The 22,657-nt window shown below is 36.5% G+C and overlaps 1 protein-coding gene across 2 annotated transcripts in view; it reads right to left on the reverse strand.

Annotated features, from left to right (window-relative positions):
- eva1aa (eva-1 homolog A, regulator of programmed cell death a) overlaps window positions 1-21,355 on the reverse strand; it is an 81,853-nt gene extending 60,498 nt beyond the window's left edge. For both annotated transcript variants that reach the window (XR_015935462.1, XM_088626268.1), the window contains exon 1: window positions 21,069-21,355. Coding sequence is in view for 1 of the 2 variants with exons in the window: in XM_088626268.1 (XP_088482394.1) it covers window positions 21,069-21,177 (109 nt within the window). In the remaining variant the exon portion in view is untranslated. The remainder of the gene's footprint in view (window positions 1-21,068) is intronic.
- Between the last annotated feature and the right edge of the window lie 1,302 nt (window positions 21,356-22,657).

Raw genomic sequence — 22,657 nt, forward strand, 5'->3', positions numbered from 1 at the left:
CCAAAAGCTCTACTGCAGAGTAATCATACTAAGGTATGTGACCAATTCAAAAGAAAAGAAATAAAAGCTTCTTTTTTGTAACATTACTGCAGGTGCCGAGTTCAGTTCTTAAAAGAAAGATTAGGTTTTCTGGCTCACATCCACGTTTGTGTTTTGACATCTAACAGTACTCTATACAAGCTTAAGGGCTCATGATCAGTTCTATAATCACATTTGAAGGCTTGCATGCTCATATTTTGTTGTAGCAAGAATTGCAATAAACATACAAATGTTTGTAATAGTATATGCACTCTATTTAGTAGCAAGTAACCCAGAAATTCTTTCTTAACCGTCAACAAATATTCTTAAAAGCACGTGCCTCGTAGGCATGAAATGTGTGATAGTGAACAACTCAATAAAATTCTACAAGCACAAATCATCAGGACCTATTGGCATTACTGCTCTCACAGTAGACACAACAGGACAGCTCATCTGAGGAGGGACTACAGTACAGAAAGTCAAGCCACTTCTAAAAAGCAGTTAGGCATGGATATAGGATTCTAAGATATAGTAAGCATGGATTTAAGAAATGCAGGTCTTGCTTAAATAACTTTAGAGTTCTTTGAATAAGCAACAGCAGTTATGAACACTCACAAAGCATACAATGTGGTGCATTTAGAAATTTAGAAGGGTTCCGAAAAATTGCCTCATAAATGAAATTGCAGTGGATAGACTGTTAGGATACTGCGTGTAATTAACTGGTCAAATTAGGGGTGATGTGATTAGTGTTACAACAGAAATGTGTATAAAGACCTCTTTCTGATCTATATCAATAATTTAATTACTGGTACAACTAGTAAATACTGACTTTTGCAAATTATACCAAAATAGTATGTTTATCAAATACTGTAGAAACAGCTAATATAATTCCACAAAGACTACCAATACTGGGCGCAATAGTATAATAGTGCAATAGTGGGTTAGATAGGAAGTCAGCTGTGTTTGGAGAAAAAATCTAAAAATACAAATTTTGTCACAAAAAAGAAAGTAGCCATTTACATGTTATTTTCTAATTCCATGGAGATTAGCATTAATATGCATGTTTAAAGATTGGAATCTGTAAAGTTTGCAAAAGACAACACAAAATCTATTTGTGGATTTTATTATACAACAATGAGGAACAAGAAAGCAACAGAAATAAGTGGAAAAAAATGGGAACACTTGGGAAGTGGTAAGTGTTTCACTAAAGAAAGTAAAGAGCTAAGAAACGTGGAGACTGTGCCTTTCCATTCTGCAGTGTTAAGTATTAAGCATTTAGCTTAACACTTACGTGCACTTTGTGCACCTTTAGCTTTCCCATTAATCACGAAGTTCCCCCCCAAAAGAATTATTGCTCTTTGCTTTCATGTGTTATAAAAAAGAACAATGATTGTATGGCTAGTACAATGTCTTTGTTCACGGATAGAAGTGTGACTTGTTTGTTTGGAGCTTCCTCTCTGATAAGTCAGTTATAGGTCAAGCAGTTATTTCTGCTTTTAAAAAAACAAATACCTTTCCAGCTTCTTCTAAGAAAGAAATAATGCTTAAGCTTCAAATTGAATATTTCACAATTATTAATTTAATTACTAATTTAAAATGATAACTTTTTATCATTCACAACTCAGTTGGTTCTCTAAAGTGAACATTTCTGCCAAACTGCGTGTAACTAAGTGCATCACTAATAACCCTATAATATCAGAATTATTACTTTACCCCTTTCCGGCCTAATTTTAATAGGTATAAGATTTTTAACAAAATGTATCTTGCAAGGTATTTCCTTTGCAAACTCAACATGAGATAATACTAATTTGCCTTACACACCGAAACACTGCAAGCTAACATCAGGGCTGATGATTTAGGATTATAAGAATGAGTTTAGAGTTTCAGTACACTTAAAAAAAACACACACATCTGTCTCCTGTTCTCCAGAGTCGAGTCCAGTCACTCTTTTTTTTTCATAGCAAGTGAATTCCCACAGGATTTTATGGGCTGTAAAAATGACTATTAAAGTGACTGATGGATAGGGTGAATGGTTTTCTTTGTGGGTGGTTGGAGCCTCACTGGCTGGAGGGAGGTTACTAACAAACGTCCACACCCCCAGGTAAATACAAACAAGCACCACTGGAAAGTGCCCTGGGTGCCCTGGCCTCATCTGAAGCGCACAGAGAAGTCCCTGTGAAGAGGTTTGTGGAGAAATGATTAAGTGACCGATATCCCCAATGGGGTTACTGTCGCAGCAGGAATCTTACACGGCCATGACCAGAGCCAAGAAAGATTCGTTTGGACAGGCTGTGTATCAAAAGTTTTATTTTTGACATTTCGCATTGCTTAATGCCTTGAGTGACCTGAGCAGATGCAAAAGAACTGATAGCCTTTCACAAAATTACTCTCGGTGTCCAGACCTTTGCAAGTTTTATGCTATATGGCTGGCCGAGTGGAGAGAGGATGAGATAATGGAAGGATAATGTTTTCATGGTACGTTTATTACTAAAGCATATGAGATCTAACTTATTCTTGAAAACTTTTTAAACATTTTATATTTGCTAAAAATGGCTAAAATGTTGTGGAAAGGTATGGAATATTTTTCTTTAAATACTGACCTAAATGTTAAAATGTATTGTGTATGATCCACTAAATAAGATGTCACAGATTACATCAGAGTAACATCTGGAAGAATGTACAGTAACTCTCATTCACTATGCTTGTAGTATGTGAATTGTAAAAACCCTCATGACAAAACACAAACAGTAAAGCAATAAAAGGAGGAAGATGGAGAAATTCTCAGAATTAAAAAAAATGATCGAAACACTTGATCCTGTCTCCACGTTCTTGGAGCTATATAAGGAACTCAAACTTCTCATTGCTTAAAGATGTACAGTAACAGTTGTAATTAGGAGTGGTTAATTAATTAAGTCATTATGATCTCACTAGGAGAGATGATCACTCATTTAGCATTCAGAGTGAATGAAGAATTTAACATGAAAAACAAACATTGATGTTTATACCAATTATAGTTTTTGTATTATATCATAGTATTCTCAACAACCAAATGGACAATGTCCACTATCAACTTTGCAACTTACAGTGGAGCTTTAGAAAATGCTTTAGAAATGATTTGTAGTAGGATACACACTACTTTTACTTACATTGTACACAAAAAACAGTGTACAGAGGAAAAAATGAAACTATTCTGTTAAAACAATTGTATAGCTTGAAAAGAAGAATCCTTTCATATCGCCAAAAAAAAATTTTAAATAGTAATTTAGAACTAACAAAATAACTTAGATGTTGCTTAGCTGCTTACGCTATTCACTCTTTAAAATTAGGCAAGACATCTGGGATGCAGCCATGAGTGTGTTGTGCCTCAGGCCATGCAAGGTGGTATACAGTATGGCCAATTGAAAATCTGTAGTACTTCTGTCTACCACAACTGGATTACTGCACAGTACTGTGCTTTCATGGAAGGTTGCTCAGGTTCAATGCAGGGTGGATGGATAAACATCTAAAGAGGCACTTATCCTCTTTCTAGAATTAATAGCATCATTCTAGAAAGGTCTTTTTTCTTTAATGGAACCCCCACCGCCCCACTATGTACTTGATGGGCAAGTCAGACTAGATTAAGATAACAGAAATGTGGCATCTAATTAACAAGCATATGGATGGACAGTGATCCAAAGACAGTAGAGTAGTAATCAAAGAGCCCCTTAGATAATACCAACTCATTTAGTCCAGATAGAACACAGAGAAACTTATGAGCCAGCAATTCTTGGTCACACTGAGCTAATGGCACAGCCTAGACTCAAACTTGGAACCTTCTAGCTATTGTAACTGTCATGGACTCCAAACATAGGCAAATACTGGCTGAGTGACTTGAAAGGCCCATAACTACTTTGAGACTAATATCCTATAAATGTACACACTGTGGAAAATGCTATCTGAACATCAAAGGCAAGGCTTGATCATGCAGAAAGTCATAAGAAAGCTGATCGTGTTTTAATTGAGAGGAATGTTTGCTCAGGCTTGAAGATCTTATGTTCAGATTATTCATTCAGACTACATAAGTAACCAATGCTTGAAGTGATTATGCAGGACTCTTGTGATGAGCATTTCACTACCCAGCACTAAGTAGTTGCCTCTAGTATTTTTAAAGTCCAATTTTTCTAAAGCCTTAAAGTTCCTAATCATGTGTATATGTCACCTCAGCTGACTTCTCATTGAATGGAGATGACAAGACATTTCAGCCTCCTCTGAAGGTTTCTAATCTGCTTTTAAAAATAGTGAACACTATTGGAAGAAAAGAAAACCAAATCCACAAACACTACAGACACCAAGCATGCAATTAACAGCACTGAGGATATTCTTGATGAAGGTTTGTCAAGATATTAAACATGCTCTGAATCAAAGCAAAAACACCTGAATGGTACTGGCACACATACCCGCAGGGCTTTATATAGTTGGGAGTCAAAAGAAAACAGACTAATTTTTGGATTAGGCAATAAATAACAATAAATAACCATTTTTAAATAACAATGAAAACAATTATTTGAGCAGGAATACAAAATTTCTGTTCATTTACAGTACAGCAGTTACATCGATCCAGTCATTAGCAAACGCATGAACATTAGGTACTGTTTTGTACTACTGTATATACACTTAACCAACAGTAGCCTTTACTATAAAAATGTATAATATTACAAAAAATAAATTCCTCATCCAACAAGATATGAGAAAAGAAGACTCTAGGTAATGCTTTAAGAGAGCCCAGCTTGAAAGATGAAAATTTCTGCTCAGTATATTAAAACACAGATAGGAATTAGTACATCTCTTATTAATGACACTCGTATAGCAGACGCACATATATCGAGGGATTTCTGTACATAAGTGTAAATACTACTGTTAGGACAAGTACTACAGTTTCACATTCTCATAACATTACAGATCCCTTCCTTTCCTAAACTGAAAACTCCTCTTATCTGACACGCTCAAGCCGTTTCCCTCGGTGCCACATCCAGACAGTCCACCCTTCCTCTCTGCAGCGCTTGTAGTCTGGGCCCTAGTTGTACATTTACTGGCCAGATGTGTGCAAACTCCATTGGCAGGTCCACCTCTACCTCATCTCCCACTGGTCACATGCAGCTCATCGAAAACAAAACCCTGCTGCTCTTCCCACATTCTCTTCGCCGTCTCACAGGTGGGCAGATTGCTGATGCTTTCTGCTTGCTCTTCAACTTTCACCTCATGTGCCCTCCTTTTCTCCTTTAGGACCCTGTGGTGAAATCTGACATAGGCCTGCACTGCCCATCGTCAGCCTGCGGTGCTTGTCCAGACTTTCTTTTACAACCTTCTCTTTGCTCCACACTGCTGCTGCAACACTGCATTCAACCTTCTGGTTCTTTCACAAGTCCCGCTTCAGCACTGTTTGCTGCAATATCCATGCTGCTCTAGGCACCGCCTTTTTTCTATAATGTAAATCATTATTCTTCTGTGACTGAAACGGATGTATTGATTTTCCTTATATATTCAAAATAGTGCTCCCAAAAGAAAAGCAGTGTGCTGCTGAGGTAGAAGAATTCAACACTACAAAATCTAAAATATGAATAAAAATGTACTAAAAAAACAAAAAGGGATGAAATATTTAACACAGTATATAAACCACACCCATATGAGTAATGACCTTCTGTATTTCAATGCCTTTAGAATCACAAAGAGTGTACAAATGCAAAGTCACAAAGTCAGTATCCTGTAAGGTATTAATGTACTGGGTGACTGCAAGGCATCTGCAGCTCATAGAGGCTATTACATGGGCTTGTTCTGGTTGCTCTAGCTGCTGTCTGGGAGCAATTACAAAGGTTTACAACCCTGACCTACTGTCTTTGTTGTTTCACTTGGACATCCTCATCATTCCCTAACGTTGACATTATGACCCCTATTGTAACATCTCTGCTGGCTTCTCTATGACATCGGGAAGCAATTTAGAACAGCATTTTGGGATATTCCAGCACATCCATTGAGTGACTGCTCTCATTAAGATCACTCTGCATGGGCTCTTGTTAGGGATTTATGGGTATTCAAAGTGTCTTCGTAAATGGTGTACAGTTACCATACATGTCCTTATGAAAAAATGAAGTTTACACTTTGCAGGTGCTCTTCAAGGAATAAGAGACATGTCATGTTTGAATGTTTTACTTTGTCACTAGTTTTTATGGAAAAAACTTATTTTGTAGCTACATTCAAAATGTAAATACTGTACAGCATAAACTGGACATGATCTGTTTTAAATTAACCTTGTCATGTAGTTACTTTTCAGATGCACTATGTATTGTACTGTATTTTGCATTACCAGAACCTCATATTTCCACTTTATATAAAGAGCACAGGGGCCGTGGGGGTGTAGAAAATGCTTCCTAGCTAACCTGATACTTGAGTTTCTTCCAATAAATGGGTGGAAGGAGATCCTTGAATCAATCAGCTACTAATTACCAAACACCTTGATGGACTAAATGCCCTCCCCTTGTTTGTAACCTTATGCATGTATTTGGTGTTAAGAACATAAATTACAGAAGACAGGCTTACAAAAAAAAGTTCAGAACAGTAAACAAACCCAAGTACTCGGGGCTCATTAAAAAAATGCAAACCAAGTGGTTTACTCAGGGAAAAAGCAGAGAGGTCAAAGGCAAACATATAGGAGGATGGGTCCTTTTTTAGAAAGTGGCAGTGAATGTATTTATCTAGAGCATGCAGTCTTTCACAAATACATCTCTAGAAACACATGCTTTTTAATTTTTTTTATACCAAGAGAAAAAAGCAGATAGAGATAAAAGGCAAACATACACTATGAGCGATTCCATTTGATATTTTCTCGCTACAAATGTCCTTTATTTACTAATAGCAAGATTTTAAAATTTGGTGAACTTTTAGTTCAAAATAAGCACAGAAGTTCTGATTTGATTTGGTCACAATTGATTGGGTTGTGAGTTTCAGTTCCTGCTGCAGATCTGCTGCTGTACTCCAGTCCATTCAGCTGTATCAACAGGGAACACCATTGCTGGCATCCTGTGTCTCATAAACCAGGACAAGCTCTGGCCTGATGAGCTGACATGACTCAGATATGAAGATATGTTATCGCTGGAAATGTAGGTGAATACTAGCACATGCAGTGCTGAAAAAAGGTATGTAGACCCCAAGGTTGATCCTTATTCTTGTAGATTTTATACCTAAAATATGATTCGGTCTGCATGAAAGAATATACCCGAGTGTAACACCAAGACAATATATATATTTGTATTATTTAATTAACAAAATGATCCAAAAGTAAATTTAGTCTCAGTCTCTTGCTTCGGCTTTTTGGAAATCTTGTCCATTCAGAACTGTCTCCTGTCAGTAACATTTGAGGGTTTCATATCATGAATAACTCACTTCAAGTCCGCTACAGTATAACATTTCAATGGTGTTTAGGCCTGGACAAAATCTAAATGCTTCAGACACTGTGTTGTAGGTCTGCTTGTACAGTATGTTTAGTATCTTGGTGCAAAACCCGCAGACCATTAGCTGATGAATGGGTGGCCTGGCATTGCCCTCCAGAATTTACTGATACAGTGCCGAATTCACGGTTCTGTCAATGAAACAAGCCATCCAGGTCCAGAGCAATGCCAGATCATGATACTCCCACCACCGTGTTTATCGCTCAACAGGATAACGTTCTTCTGTTGGAAGACAGCATTTGGTTTTTGCCACATAAATATTTTCTCACCGTGGCAAAAAAGGACAACCTTAGACTCTTCAATACAGAGGACTTTCTTCCAGTAGTATAGTGGATCATCAAGGTGTTCTTTGGTGTCAATGCCAGACCTGTGCCAATCAATTTTTAAAGTGCAATATTTTCTTCCTGACTATCCTCCTATGAAAACCATACTTGTTCAGTCTTTTCCCAATGGTGAGAGGAGCCAGCAGGTGTTATGTGTTACTTGGGTTCTTGGAGACTAATTGGATGATTTTCTAGGTTGTTCTTTGGGAGGTCATGGCAGGACAACAGGATCCTGGCTAGAGTCACACAGGTCCTGAATATCTTCCATTTGAAGACTGACAAAGGATGGAGCCTCGAATGTTTAGTAATGATTTTATAACTCTCTCTAAACTAATGTGCAATAACTCTGAGGTCCTCTTTGTATTCCACTAACCTGTACAGTATGTTGAAGATCAAACTCACAACATTTCTCACCATTATATAAAACACGGCTGCCTAAACTCAGTCTTCATTTACTCGTTACCCAATTATACAACCACTTAATTCTAATGACCCCCTTAATTATTCTAAGTAAACTAGGGGTTCACTTACTATTTCACATACAATGATTTCAATTATCAATTTTTTTCTTTCACACACTACTGTCTCAAAGAACATTGAGTTGGCAAATTTCAGTTATGTAAGAAAAGGCAGGTTTCCATTAAACAAGGGTATAGTATTAAGAAATTGCAATTTACATAACTATATTAGGGTGACACAGTGGTGCAGAGGTTAGCATTGTTGCCTCACAATGCTAACCTCTGGTGCCCTGGGTTCAATTCCAGAACAGCGATGAATTTTAGACCTAGACTCCTGTCCTGTTCTGCCTCAAGTCTACTGCTTGCCAGGACTAGCTCCAGCTCCCCCGGCAATCCTGAACTGAAAGACGTGGTTAGAAAGTGGATCCATGGATATTTATATTTCACAAGCTTTGTCTCAGCACTGTAGGATGCTTTCCTCAAAACCTACTGTACTCTCCCTTCTATTTTGTGTGAGGACCAGTTAGATTAATTCTAAATGATTTTAAGATTCAAAAAATATTTTCACAAGGGTTCTCTGTGAAGTGCCTTCTGAAAATATAGATACACAGCATTGTAATATGGCTTGGACTGCACATTTTTACAAATAGAAGAGCAAGCATTTCTTTAAGTGCCTCGCTGATTACACCCATAATAAATCTTAAATTTGTGGCTTACGATTGCAAAAGCACTCAATATTAAACTGACAGGAGTGTATTGTTCTGTATCACTATGATCTTATCTAAAGGTTCACAATATTATAAAGACTGGATACAAATTGGAGCTAAAGTTTGTAAGTTGTCCAGTTGTTTCTTTCAGACCATTTAATATCCCATTAAGTAAAGATTTGCAAAGTCTGCAATTTGATGAATCCAATAAGCATTAATAGTCTCATATGGCCATTAGGTATGTTTTTTAGAGAATATGTGGACACTGACATTTTATACTCAATTTTCACTTGCATTTGCAAATGAATGTAAAATACTTGTTACGGCAATTTAAAAAAAATGTCCGGGCTGTTAAATACCTGGAAGGCCTGGTAACAGATAATTTTTGTTTTGCATTTTTATTCGTGAAAGTATTATGAAAAGACATAAGATGATACCATCAAAAATTTAAGGAAATAACAAAAACAAATGAAAAAATCTTATTAAATTAATTAATCACATATGAAAATGTCTTATATACATTGTAAAATCATAGATTTCTCTAAATACAAAGCAGTAAACCTTTGCTTTAAGCAGCTTTTAGCCCCTTTGAGAAGTAGCAATAATTATATTTTATATTGCACCTTTCAAAGTGCATCATCTTAAAGGTACTTTACAATAAAACAATCAACAAAAGAGATGGGTATAAGGAAAAGTACCTGTATTTGTTTTCCACACAATTTAAAAACCACACTGACCTTTCAGGGTCAAAGTGTGTACGCTCTGGCTTCCAGCAAACACCCAACTTCAATCATCAGAAATCCTGCCTTTTGTTTTCTCACTAGCTAGGAGCTCTAAAGCTAAGAGGACCTTGCTTCTCTCCAACACAATTAATCACTCTGTAGGGAGTTCTGACAGTTATAACGCCTCACATTACAGAGTAAGTGTCACCTGGCTCTTTACAACTCGTTTCCAGTGATCTATTGTGAGTAATCAGGGAATACACACAACACATACAAAAAACTGTCCACCATAAGGATCAGGATAAGCGCTCATAATAACAGTGATTTAAAAAGCTTTATACAGGTACATTAGTTTTTGAAAATTACAATGCATGTACTGTATTACAGTATTCTTTTTAACATATGTTCAAGATTGCATTTTCCATAACAAAAATAAATGTCTAGATAACTATACAATAAAGTAAAGTTTTATAGCAAATCTAATGCCTCAGGATATCTTAGAGATCCTTATGAAATCTTTTCAAACTCCCAAGGGCTGGGCAGAGAAAACACTAACCACGTGACAGCACACTAGACAAAACAAAGTACGAGGCAGTAGTTGTTTTGACAAAGATTACCTGGCACAGCAGCAGACATAAAACACATACTTCTGGAAAAATTCTGGAAGCATTTCAAGTTTAGATGGCTTTAAAAAAGCACCTTTTATGGCACATACTGTATACTGTATGTAATATAAAAACACTGAAACCAAGGCACTGAACACAACAAGATAATTAGGAAATAAAGGAGACAGAAGGCTTGATGGCTTATACGTTGCCTCAGGAGAAAACCTGGACATGGATCACTTACCAACACCCCATGTAGTTTCTGTCCTTCCCTGAAACTTAAAACCCCTGTCCACTCAGAGATGGACAAACTATGCCCTTGTGCAGTACACGCTATAGACAATTAAGAGAGGCACTGACCTTAGTGACCTAGTGAAATAACCATGGCATATCCTTCATTCAAATCCCAACCTTTTATCCATCCACAGAAAGTGCCTTATGAAAACAGACTAAACCACCTTAAATTTGAAATAGAGTTACTGTATCTGTAGCCCCCTCTATTCCAGTGAAAGAATCACAGCTTAGAGGAAGAACAGTGTAAACCAGCAGTCGCTGATTACAATCCAGGTCGACTGGGGTTAGGAATTCCTATGGAGAAATGCAGAACTGGCCAAGCATCACTGGGACAGAATGGGTAAAAATTACTGGGGAGTACTATGCTCACCACGCACCAATGAATCCCATTGCTGTTTAGGTGCCTGGGAACTTTTGATGTTACCCTGAGAGCTGTCCTAGTCATCCATCTTACACAGGAGTTCTGCTGTCTGTGTCTTGGGCTGGCAGTGGGAATAAAAGCTAACACAGAAAAGAGCTAGAGTAATGAGTTTAGCCCAATTCTACTATCCTATTGGACGGGTATGAAAAGGCGAAGTAACCGCTTGAGAGTGAAACACAGAGAGAAAGCTCAGCAATGGGTCTTGGGTCTTTTTATACTAATCGTGGAGTAAATCAAAAAAAGACTACTGTTAGGTGTATATACAATTGTCTTTAGCACAACTAAAGAACTATTCTTGCAATACATTCCAACCAGTGAACTTTGATATCCTGTACAGGTACAGTAGTTACACTAGTTATCAAAGGCCCCAGTTATTATATACCAGCAGCTATACTTCATTTAATTATAAATTTTGTGTAACACCATATCATATACCCTACTGTATGTGTGTCCATTAGCCTTCTTGCTTTGTTTTTCTTTTATTAAGCTTAAGATAGAGAAATTGCTTTTTCAGTCCTTAAAAGACCTGACCTTAACCTGAAATAACATACACACGTTGCTCTAAGCAGTATATGATCACAAGATCCACATGCCACAAGTAAACAGTAAAACTAGTTTCTTCACTGATTAGCACTTTAGTAGTAAGATTGTTGAATTACACCATTGACATGGTCTATGAGTGCGCTCTAAAATACTTGAAATAATATTTCTTTGTGAAGAGTAGATGTTTTTGCACACAACAAATACATTTGATAGGATCATGTATAGAGTAGGTGTACCTGGAAAAAAAAGCTAGCACCTAGCTTAATTTCAGAACTTAAGAATTGAATACAAATGACTTCAGAAGTTTTGAATGCAGAAACAAAAATTATGTAATTAGTACTCTGAATACCTCATATGAATACATATTTAATTTGAAAAGGAACAATGCTGAAAAGAGGAAAAAAAGTAACAATGTTTCGACTGTAAGTGCCTGAAGTAGGCTCTACAGCCGAAACGTTGTTTCTTTTTTCTTTTTTCAGCATGGAATAAATATTTACCTGTTCCTTTGCAGCCTACGCATGCTGACGCAGTGACCTGCTTGTGCAAGTCTCCCTTTAGCAAGGTGATATTTGCTCCATAATTCCAACAAACAGGTTATCAGTGTTTCTGATTTGAAGCCAAATTCCAAATTAGTGAGTTTTTATTAACAACCAGGAAATATAGAAAACAAAGTTCACGTATTTGTAATATTAAAAATTTAACATTTGCATTTTGCAATGTTTTTCACTGTAGCTGTTGCTCTTATATTAATTTAAAAATGCCAATCAAATTCAGAACACTTAAAAGATGTTCCTTCAGTCTGAGCAGAAAAAAAATAAAATGGCAATTTGGAATTCCTCATTTGTAATGCACTGTAATTTATAATAATTTATATTGTAATATGTAATAGTTTACACTTGGCATTAAATTATTTCTAAGTTGAAGGACTTAAAATCTCTACCTACATCAAAGGAATGGGATTATGGAGAAATATATTCACCTTGCTTTTATAATTATCATACTGCAGGCATGATTTATAGTAAAATGTCTGGCAAAGTAGAGCAGTTTGACAGAACCAAGATACTGAGCAGAAAATGGGGTCTACACTGATTAGAGCAATGGTCTAATAGCCAGCTGCTTTTTGTTCCAACTGGGCCCTTAATCACTAAGCCTTATTGATCTGCTGGGTGGGTTAGATTTTTTTTGTACTCAGTCCTTCATTGCAAAAATACTCTAGTTAAAATGTTTTATATCTAAACTTGTCACAGAATTTTATGCAGTCTCTCCTCAACCTTGTAATTAAGCATTTGCCATCTTACTTATAATTAAACAGCTCTTAAAAAGTGATCAGTTGATGAACAGACACAAGCAGTAATACTGTATTCAGCACTCTCACCTGAATGAGGTCAATCCTGAAACTCATTAATTCACACAGGGTTCATACCAATTACAAAGCATCAGCGCACTCAGCTTTTTTTGACAGATGAAGGCAAATCGAAAATCTGTTTCAAACAGAAAATTAAAAACGATCAACTCGTGATTCAGAACTTGGATGGAGCATAAACCACAAGACACAGGTTCGCCCAGACCCGGGCTGAAAACCATTGAATCAATAGGGACAAAACAGGATCTTAACAATTGCTGTGGTACAAAGAGAAACTAGCATTTACATTTAATGGTTGTCCTCACAGTGCCTTTTGTGATACTCTGTTTCCATAATAACATTATGTTGCAAATTAAAGAATTTAGATTTGACAACAAAAAGTTCTTTTGGCGGTACAATAATACCACTGAGTTTCACCAACATTTGGAAAGCATTTGAAACCCAAGGAGATTTATGGCTGCAAAAAGACCTTTCCACAGTGACACTAATGTGGTTGTAAATGCTGCCTCTAGGGCTCCTTAGGGGTTCATCCTATAAAAGCCTCCAATTGGAATACAGATGGGCCCTATGGCCTGGAGGTTTGCTGGCTCAAAGCTCTTAAGGGGTGTTGTAAAACGTGCCAAGTGTTGCTACAGATCTGTGGAACAGATTAAGCTGGAGATTCTTATCTTACGGCACATTAGTGACACCTGTCACTGGTTGGGCACCTGCACCTCTACCATGTGAATCAGGTGCATTTCATTTCACAAAAAAGAACACATGACTCCAGCTTGACGATGCGTGAACCAGAGGAACTCCAGGCTGCCTTCACTGTTGGACACTCATACGTTAAAATCAATTGTCTGTGTGATTAATCAGTTAATCCTTCTCCTTCAGCCATTGAAGGGGTAAGAAAAACTAGAACCTCGCACAAAACAGAAACAATAGAGGATCATGCTCAATAAAGAACAATTGTAATCTGCCCTTTTATGAAGCATCAGGTGGAACAAATGGCTTAACTATCAAACATCAGAGCACTACACAAGGTTTTACTTGGGTTTTACTGCTCACTCTAAATTCAGAACCACATCCTCTACCCTTATTTTACTTCAGTGTAGCTAACAACTTCCATGGTTGTCATCCAGCCTGACACACAGCTGCGAGAGCTCGACACCTATCCAGAGTGACAGAACAGAAATCTAATCAAGCAATGCAAAATACATTTACTGAGTAGCAAAAGAAATCTAGCACTTTATAACTTAAGCAAATTCACAATGTCATCAGGGAAAGGAGAGTCTTTATTGTAGCCAGTACTACAGTACAGACATTTTGCTGAAGGGACATGACAAGTAAATGGATTATGTGGATTAACTTTTTCATCAATAGGGTGGATCGTCAAGCGTGGAAGTCAGAGGCTAGTAGCATGTGTGGTCCACCATTACAAGCTACTGCACCACACGTTCTGCACCAAGTTGGAGATTTTGTCCTCATGGGCTTCAACCCTGTTCTTCTCAGAGAGGCTGGATTAAGGAAACATCACTGAATAGCAGTAGCAATACATCATGATGCACACCACCATACTTTCAGAATATCAGTACCTGCTCTTTAAAGTTTTTAATTTACTGTTTTGTTTACAAGTTCAAACCAAAAATATGTTTTTCAGAACTATATATTTGCAGTACATCAATCACTTTCTCCCAAAGGCTAAAAAAAATAAATGAAATGTCTGAAATTATAGTAATTTCTGCATCTCTTATGTGTGTTTAGTTTGTAAAGGTTTAAAGTAAGTGATTCCACAGTAACTAATTCAGTCTTTTCCAGAAGGGGAGCTGTGATTACACGTTTTATTGCTGTGCCATTTAATTATGCAATACTGTTCTTAATCTATATAATCTAGAAGCAATAAAGCAATGAAAACAATGATTTATCATAAAAAAGTGCAAAGAAAAATGAAAATGAAAAGTTTATACAAAGTTGAATGCAATAAAATAACTGCATTTATAAGGTCAATTATTCTCCATTAAATAAAATGTTGACTTCATTTTCTAGAAGCCAGTATAAATGACCAATGGAGTATTTACAGGTTTGCAAGCATGGAATTTGTATATAAAATACTGTTGGTGAAAGTGTATCTGCTGTACAGCAGTTTTATCATCACATATTCAAAGTCTGGATCCAGTTGTTAGAGTGTACATCTGTGTAAGAGTTACCACTCTTTTGACTGCCAAGATTTGGGAATCTAATACTGTAATTAAACTGCACAAAAGGATAGTTTGTAGATTGTAGACATATTACTGCTGGACCTGGTTAGCTAACTACTGAGATGCCTCAGATACAGTTGAGTGTATGTTAGTGCCCAACATATAGGTTATACTAATGTATTCCTTCTTTTGAACTGGATAAAATCAAATCTGTTTTAACATTATTTTATCTTTCTAGATTTTAGATGTACTCATTTAATATGGGCTAATATTTACCCATTTATTTATTCAACATTCATTTTTGCCAGTCTAGTATGAATAATAATAATAATAATAATAATAATAATAATAATAATAATAATAATAATAATTATTATTATTATTATTATTATTATAATAATAACAACACTTATCACAGTTTTTCTGTTATTTTATGTTACTTACCTACAATGCCTCGCCAAAATATGGGAGAATTAAATGGTTCACAAGATTGATCAGCATCTTGTTTGAAGTTGTGGAAACCGTCCAACATGTGGTACAGTATGTCCCATGATTTCCCGAAATATTGTCCCATGATTCCTGAGGACTAAAACATGAGCAGCCCAGGCTTTTTTTTCCAATAAGCTGTACTATGCAAAAGAAGGCCCATATACAGTATATGAGCTCTCAAGAGGGATGACTGCTGGTGAGTATGATCCTGCTGCACCATTGAAGGCAACCTGTCTATCCAGAAAGCCTCTGGATAAAGGCACTGGCTGGTAGATAAGAATGTCAGATACAAAGTACAATTCAGGCCTCAAGAAGCTACTGAACCAAATGGCCAAACAGACCACTGAGTGGTCTCTTAATTCAAATTAAATTGTCTTTTTGTGAAGCTCCTTTAACAACAAGTTGTCACAGAGCACTTTCTTAGTTATTTGCGTGTAGAGTAAGCTCTTGCTATAACAGACTTCACATTTAACTGACAAAACCTGGTAAAGGGAGGTTCTGTTTGCCAAAAAGAAGTCTGGGGTGCTGAATTATAATCTGCAGCCATTACACTGGCCAAAACATGAAAGTTAGTTTCAAATGCAGTGAAGGGGGGGTTTGCTGATTTTGTCTAGGTATAGTGAATCTACAGTATGGCAACACTTTTGAGTGCACCTATTGAAGAGGTAAAAACATTTTATCAGAAAATTATTTAATTGATAAATCCAAGATGAAGACATCATATTATTCCAACTGTACAATGCCAACAAGATTGGTCTTTTCTGGCATTCACTCCTGGAAAATAGCCAAGCATATAAGCACAAGGCATCTAGTCCAGAACGTAAACTCTGCAAGGAAAGGATCTCAGCCGTGTGTTAATGCTGACAGCTTACACAGACTGACACCTGTAGCTGCTGGCATGTTCTCAAGGATATAGGGAACAAGCCTCCAGTAGTCTATTAACCTTAAAAAAACCTGGTTTGCTACTTCTATATAATTTTCTTATATAAAAATATCTCATTTGTAATTTAACAGACAGACAATAATACAGGAAACTCCTTTCCCCCTATTAGTCCGATAAAGCAAGAGAATAGTGTATACTGTATAACATATGCATATGTTTTTTCTGAAATAGTGTTTTGGGGCTGAAAAAAACAATTGGTGATTTAATGAATATTCAGCAATAATGGACAGCCCTTCCCCCCATTAGTCTTATGAAGTGAAGGCTACTCTATTAAATTCTATATCTCCAGAGACATCTGTGAACACGGAATGGAATCAAGGTGGTGATATATTGCAACTATGATTAATGTTGGATGGTTGGCCAAAGTTATACTCCAATAGCTTTGTAGGGCAGACAAATATTTTTTTTAATTCTTATTACTCATTGACTTCAAAGCACCTCTGTAAAACATGAAAGAATAAGAAACTTGTTAAATCAGTCAATATATTTCCTTTCTTTATTTTATTGTTATCGGTCCCATAACATGAAAGTATGTGATTCTTCAGTCCTTATATGAATAAGTTTAAAGAATTGTGTGATTGGAGAAGTTGTTAGGGTTCTGTATTCACTACCCAATTAAAGGCACTAACACTAATACTGATATATCCATCCATTTTCTAACCGCATCATCCAATACAGGGTTGAGGGGGAGCTGGATCCTATCCCAGTTATCAATGGGCACAAAGCAGGATACATTGTGAACAGGACGCCATGGCACATACAGACACAAGCAAGCACACACTCACACCAGGGCCAATTTCTCCAGAAGCCAATTGACCTACCAGTATGTCTTTGGGCTCTGGGAGAAAACCAGATGTTGTTTTATACTTCAAATGTTATATTCATGTTGCTCTTTACATCCTTGAGTTCCATAATTCACCCCCATTACTCTAGTCACCCTAGGTGTATAAAACATTGCTGGAGGCATTAGCCTGAAACAGACTAGTGTCCTGTCCAGAGTGAGCCTTGAGCTCTCAGTTTACATTACACTGCAGTAACAGATCTGGACCTATGATCCAGGCAGCTCAAGAAGGACACGAGAGTGACTATACCCATACTCGTGTGCTTCAGGATTGGGTAGGACTCTAATGCTTGGACTATGAATAGAATGTGTTTTTCTTAATGTGGGATTTTTGTCTTTTGAAAAACTAAGCATCCTGTACATATAACATCACAGATGTTCATTATCTGATAAGAGTCCACCTCTTCTAAATGCAAAATAACTCAAGATTGTGCCTTGTTTTCCTCACAACAGAGCTTTGGATATTGTATGAATCAAAATCAAATACATGAAGTAAATAAGAGACCTTGAAAACAACTGTATTTTTTTAAAAGTCCCAATCAAGCCCAATAGTTGTTTTCTTCAAGGGGTAGTGCCCCTGTCACCTATGAAAAATGCTATCTGTTACACTAACGTTAAAATAACAAGGGCATTATATTGACATGATTGTACAGGTGGGGAGCAAAATGCTGTAAGCTACAATTAAGGTAAATGTGTACTTTTGCCATTACCTACAACATACCATTTTTTAAGTATGTAAGTCAGGAAAAATGATAAACCACATAATAATTAAGTGGTTTCTCCAGAAAAAACAAATGCATACGTTTACAGCAATTTTCTGTGGTTTAAATGACAGGATATTTAGAATTCAGCAAGTTAGAAAATAAAAGTAGCACTTACTACTGGAGGTGATGTATTACTAAATCATCATGTACACAGAACTTCCAAAAGTCATACATTCCATTTACAAAGCTGCAATTTTCAATTATTTTTTCCAGTTTGTTTCTTACTACTCATTTGTCTGCCACTCCTGTCCATTGCTTCCTAAAACAAAAATAGCAGGATTTCAAAACAAAGATACAGGCATAGCTGCAGGGAAAAGTTAAATTTGGTACTAAAGTTACCGTTGAACTGAGACAATTTTGACTAAATATTCTACATAACACGGTAAATAACACAGTTTGTACATAGTACAAATGTCCAGAAAAAATAGCTCTTCTGGCAAAAAGTTAGACACACTTCAGAAATTTGGTGCATTGGAAAACAATATGACTGTCATATTTGATTGTGTTCTCATGGATTCCTACTTTTACCTGTGTGATCTCTTCACTTTCAGAAGATGCAGATGTCCTGGTAACCTCTTGGCTAGGGCTCAGGTAAAACAAAACATATTATGAAATATGTCTACGATACATTACAATTTGGACAAGACCACTGCTGTCCTCTATACTGAGAAATGGATCATTTCTGTGTAGAAATGCAGTAATGTTCCTCTAACAAGCCCTTCATCAGCTTCTGCCTTTCCCTAGTTGTAAGCCTAGGAGAGCTACTGTACACCTGGTGGGTGCTGTTTTCACAAACTATCATACTACAGTAAACCACTTTTTTTCAATTAACACCACTTCTTGCTAAACCCTAAACTAAAGGCCCATCTCTCCACTCTGGTTTTCAACCCACTTCTTTTTGTCATCTTGTATACACAGTTTGCTCAGGTGAGAATGACTTTAGCCAACAATGATCTTATCTTTGAGGATCAACACAACACATTTTCTTAACCAGTATGCACACCACGTGCTGATAAGTTTCAGTAGTGTAAAGTGAGCAATGCTTTTTTTTGTGTGTGTCATCGCTGTGTTTTTCCTCTTTCCTTTAAATCTACCTATCTCGCCTTTTTATGTTTCATTTCTTTGTCGGGGTTTCTGGAAGTCTCTCTCAGTTCACTTCACAGCTGGGCACAGAACATAACATTCTCATATTTCACAAAGTCAGCCCAAGTCCTCTTGTTGTGCATCACTGCCTCTCTTAGCCACCTAATTAATCCTTCAGCCCTTATTCTATCTGTAGAAAAGCTTTCTGAAGGGTTCACATTCAGCATGGGGACAACTGAAATTGGGGCAATTTCTTTTTATCCAAAATGTGACATGAACCGACATGCTCAATATGCACAATCCAAATTGCTTCAGTTACAGTGTGTTCAACATTTCTTGAAGCTTTATGTTTAAGATATACAACAATATTTTTCCAGATTCTTCTTTAGAAAGTGTAGCTAAGTATTAAATTACCTATGCTGCAGAGAATGAACACCTTTTAGTGTAAAAAGTTTATTTCAAATACAAGAGATACAGTATCTGTGAAATATACGTTGCAGTTGAAGACAATACGGACAGGTACAATGTGCGTTAAAAGAAGCTTTGAAAATAAGAAAATATGTAAAAACATTCAGTACAATAAATATAGTTTATAAAATACAGAAGATTTTTAGAAATTATTTAAGTATTCAACTTCTACTTTAATCCTTCTAATATCTTTAAAATCACTAGCTCAAATCACAGTGATATTTATTTTAATAATTCTTTCATTTGTTTTAGAATGAGCGTTTTAATACTTTACAGGAAGGCTAAAGAGAATTAAGAAATTATGCATGCAATTTATTAAAAGCACACATTTAAACTGTATAAATCCCATGTATGGAAATACTTCTCTCAAAGACAGACAAAGACATGCTTTTCAATGTTGTGACTGTTAAACACAACCACCTAAAAAGTCGTGTTGTTTATCCATGTTAAAGCCCTCTTTTCAGAGTAAAAGTGACTCATGGAAAAAAAAAAACTTGCATTCCTGACTGTAACATTTTATCATCACATTTCATTGACAATGCTCCCTTCCGCAAAGCGATTTTTGGATTTCTCCTCATATCTCTAAACCCAACGCCAAAGTCTTATTTAAAACCCATTCACAAGCTGTTAGAAAAGAGACAGTAGTGATGGCACTCCAAACCACTGTCAAACTGACTCGGAGACACTAGCGGAACACTAGCAGAGAATTCGCTGCTAATTTACAGCCAAAAAATGAAGCGAAATATCAAGCCACTAGCTGAAATACAATTTAAATATCGTTTTATTATATATTAAATATTGTGACAAAATAATTTAATGCGTAAAAACAGTACACAATGTTGGACAGTATACTAGTCATTTCATGGAATGATTAGTTTTGCTTTCCTTTAAAAATGAATATTTCCAAGATCATCACATAATTGAGATTAGTAACTAGGAACCTGGTATTAGGTTTCAGGAGTATGTGAATCTTTGTCTAATTTAACACCAGCAAAGCAGAAATAGGAACACAGTCACTTGTTTTTAAATGTATTTTACCATCAGAACATGATTCACATAAATAGGAACCTTATCGAATGTGTCGATAGATTAATTCTAAATATATTGATAATCCTCATTGACTACGACAAGTTTACTGGTGTAAACAGATCAATTGAGGTTTGCCATCACCTACAGTACTATAGCAGCGTTTTCATTTAATCATAAACTTCGCCTCGCCTCTCCTTGCACTGCTGATAGCAAACATGTTTTCTCTAGCAGAACACTTCTGGTCCACCTGAAAAAGCTTTAATCAAATCAATAACGAATATGCGTTTTAATAAAATGCCGCATGAAATTTGCTAGAAATATGTACATGTTTCCTACCTGAGAACTCTGAAGAACTTTTGGTAAAGTTGCTGAAGATAGTCAAACACGTTATTCCCAACACAAGTGCGTAATTAACAGCCGAGGTAGAAACATATGGGAAAAACATCCTTAAAATTATGATGATCTGTTTCTATCTTTAAGATTTTATTTCACGATCATGTAAAATAATGTACAGCAAAATTTATGGAGGACTTGTCCCATTTCTACGACCCAAGAATGAGAATCACTTCATCTCACTGAACAGAGGAAACAACATCCACTTCTGAAAGGCGGACTGAAATTTACAAACTCCTGCCTACCTGGAGGAAAGGATTTCAGCGTGGTCCTAGAGCCCTGTAATTTATTATCTTCTATTTTTAATACAATTATTCAGTTAAAAAAAAACAACAGCATGAAAGTAAACTTGGAGTCTCACACCACTATTTTTACATACCGCAGATTTTAAAACCTCCGGCAGCATAACCCATCGTTTTCTTCATATTTAACTGTAAAAATTCAAATGTACGTGGGAAGAAGCTTTGAATCAATTCATAGTAAGAACATTACTAGCGAAAGAGACCACATTTTTTTCACTTGGTTTTAGAATTTAATTTTGAAATAGAAGAGACAGGAAAAAAGGTTTACACTGCGAAAAAAAAGTAGCATTTTACATGTCCCCATATAGTTAGATTTGCATGCAGATTCTTTGGTACTAGTGTTCGGCTCCCAGTGAAACAAACTTACAGTACCCACATTCAAACCACTGAGCAGAAGCTGAGGTTGTTGGGGCTCATGTTATGTACATTACTCAGGAAACCTGTAACGACTCGTTTGCCTGTGCTCAAGTACATGAATCAAGAAGCTTTTCTGAACAATTTGTTCCCAATTAAACAGGGCCATCAGGCTTGCCTCCTAGCAACATTCTCCATAGTAGAAGCCTTGGCCCGAGACATAGCCTTTGAGGTTGTGTTAGCAGAGCGGAACAATCCTTCAGGGCAGTTTGAGCTGTGTGCCTGACCATAGAAGGATCCCTGGAAGAAGCAGATGGCAAACAGACATCTGAGCAAAACCCAATCACTCACCACTACCTAAAATCAGAAATCAATCTGTTAGCGCTATGGACAGCCTAGGCACCTTCAAGCACACAGTTACAATTTGTACTTATCCTGCAGTCTTTGTCCTTAATCTATTTAAGATCTGAAACTGCAGGTCAATGTAACATAGGATATATGAGCTATATCTGAATACCAAAAGCAAAATTCATCAACTGAGAGTCTGTAGCAGTTGTCAACTGAATGTCCATAGAGATCTTTCAGTTCTTGCTTGCCTGAATGAACACAGGATACAGGACTCCACTTCCTTTCAGAGACAGTATGACAGTGTTTCCTTACTGTAGTGAGTTCTTTGGACCATTCAATCTCTTGTGTTGGCCAAGGAAAATAGACGTTTTTTTGGTACAATATGCACAAGATTGAGCATATCTGAAACACTCTACAGGTTAGTTCAACGATCCCAAATGGTTCTCAGAACTGTCTTTTATTTTGTTCAGTTTTTCTCACCTATACTCCCACCTTCCCATTTCAAAACACTGGAAAGTGACTTTAAAA

This window comes from Lepisosteus platostomus, chromosome 3, assembly GCF_059453375.1.
Source record: "Lepisosteus platostomus isolate fLepPlt1 chromosome 3, fLepPlt1.hap1, whole genome shotgun sequence".
NCBI lineage: Eukaryota > Metazoa > Chordata > Actinopteri > Semionotiformes > Lepisosteidae > Lepisosteus > Lepisosteus platostomus.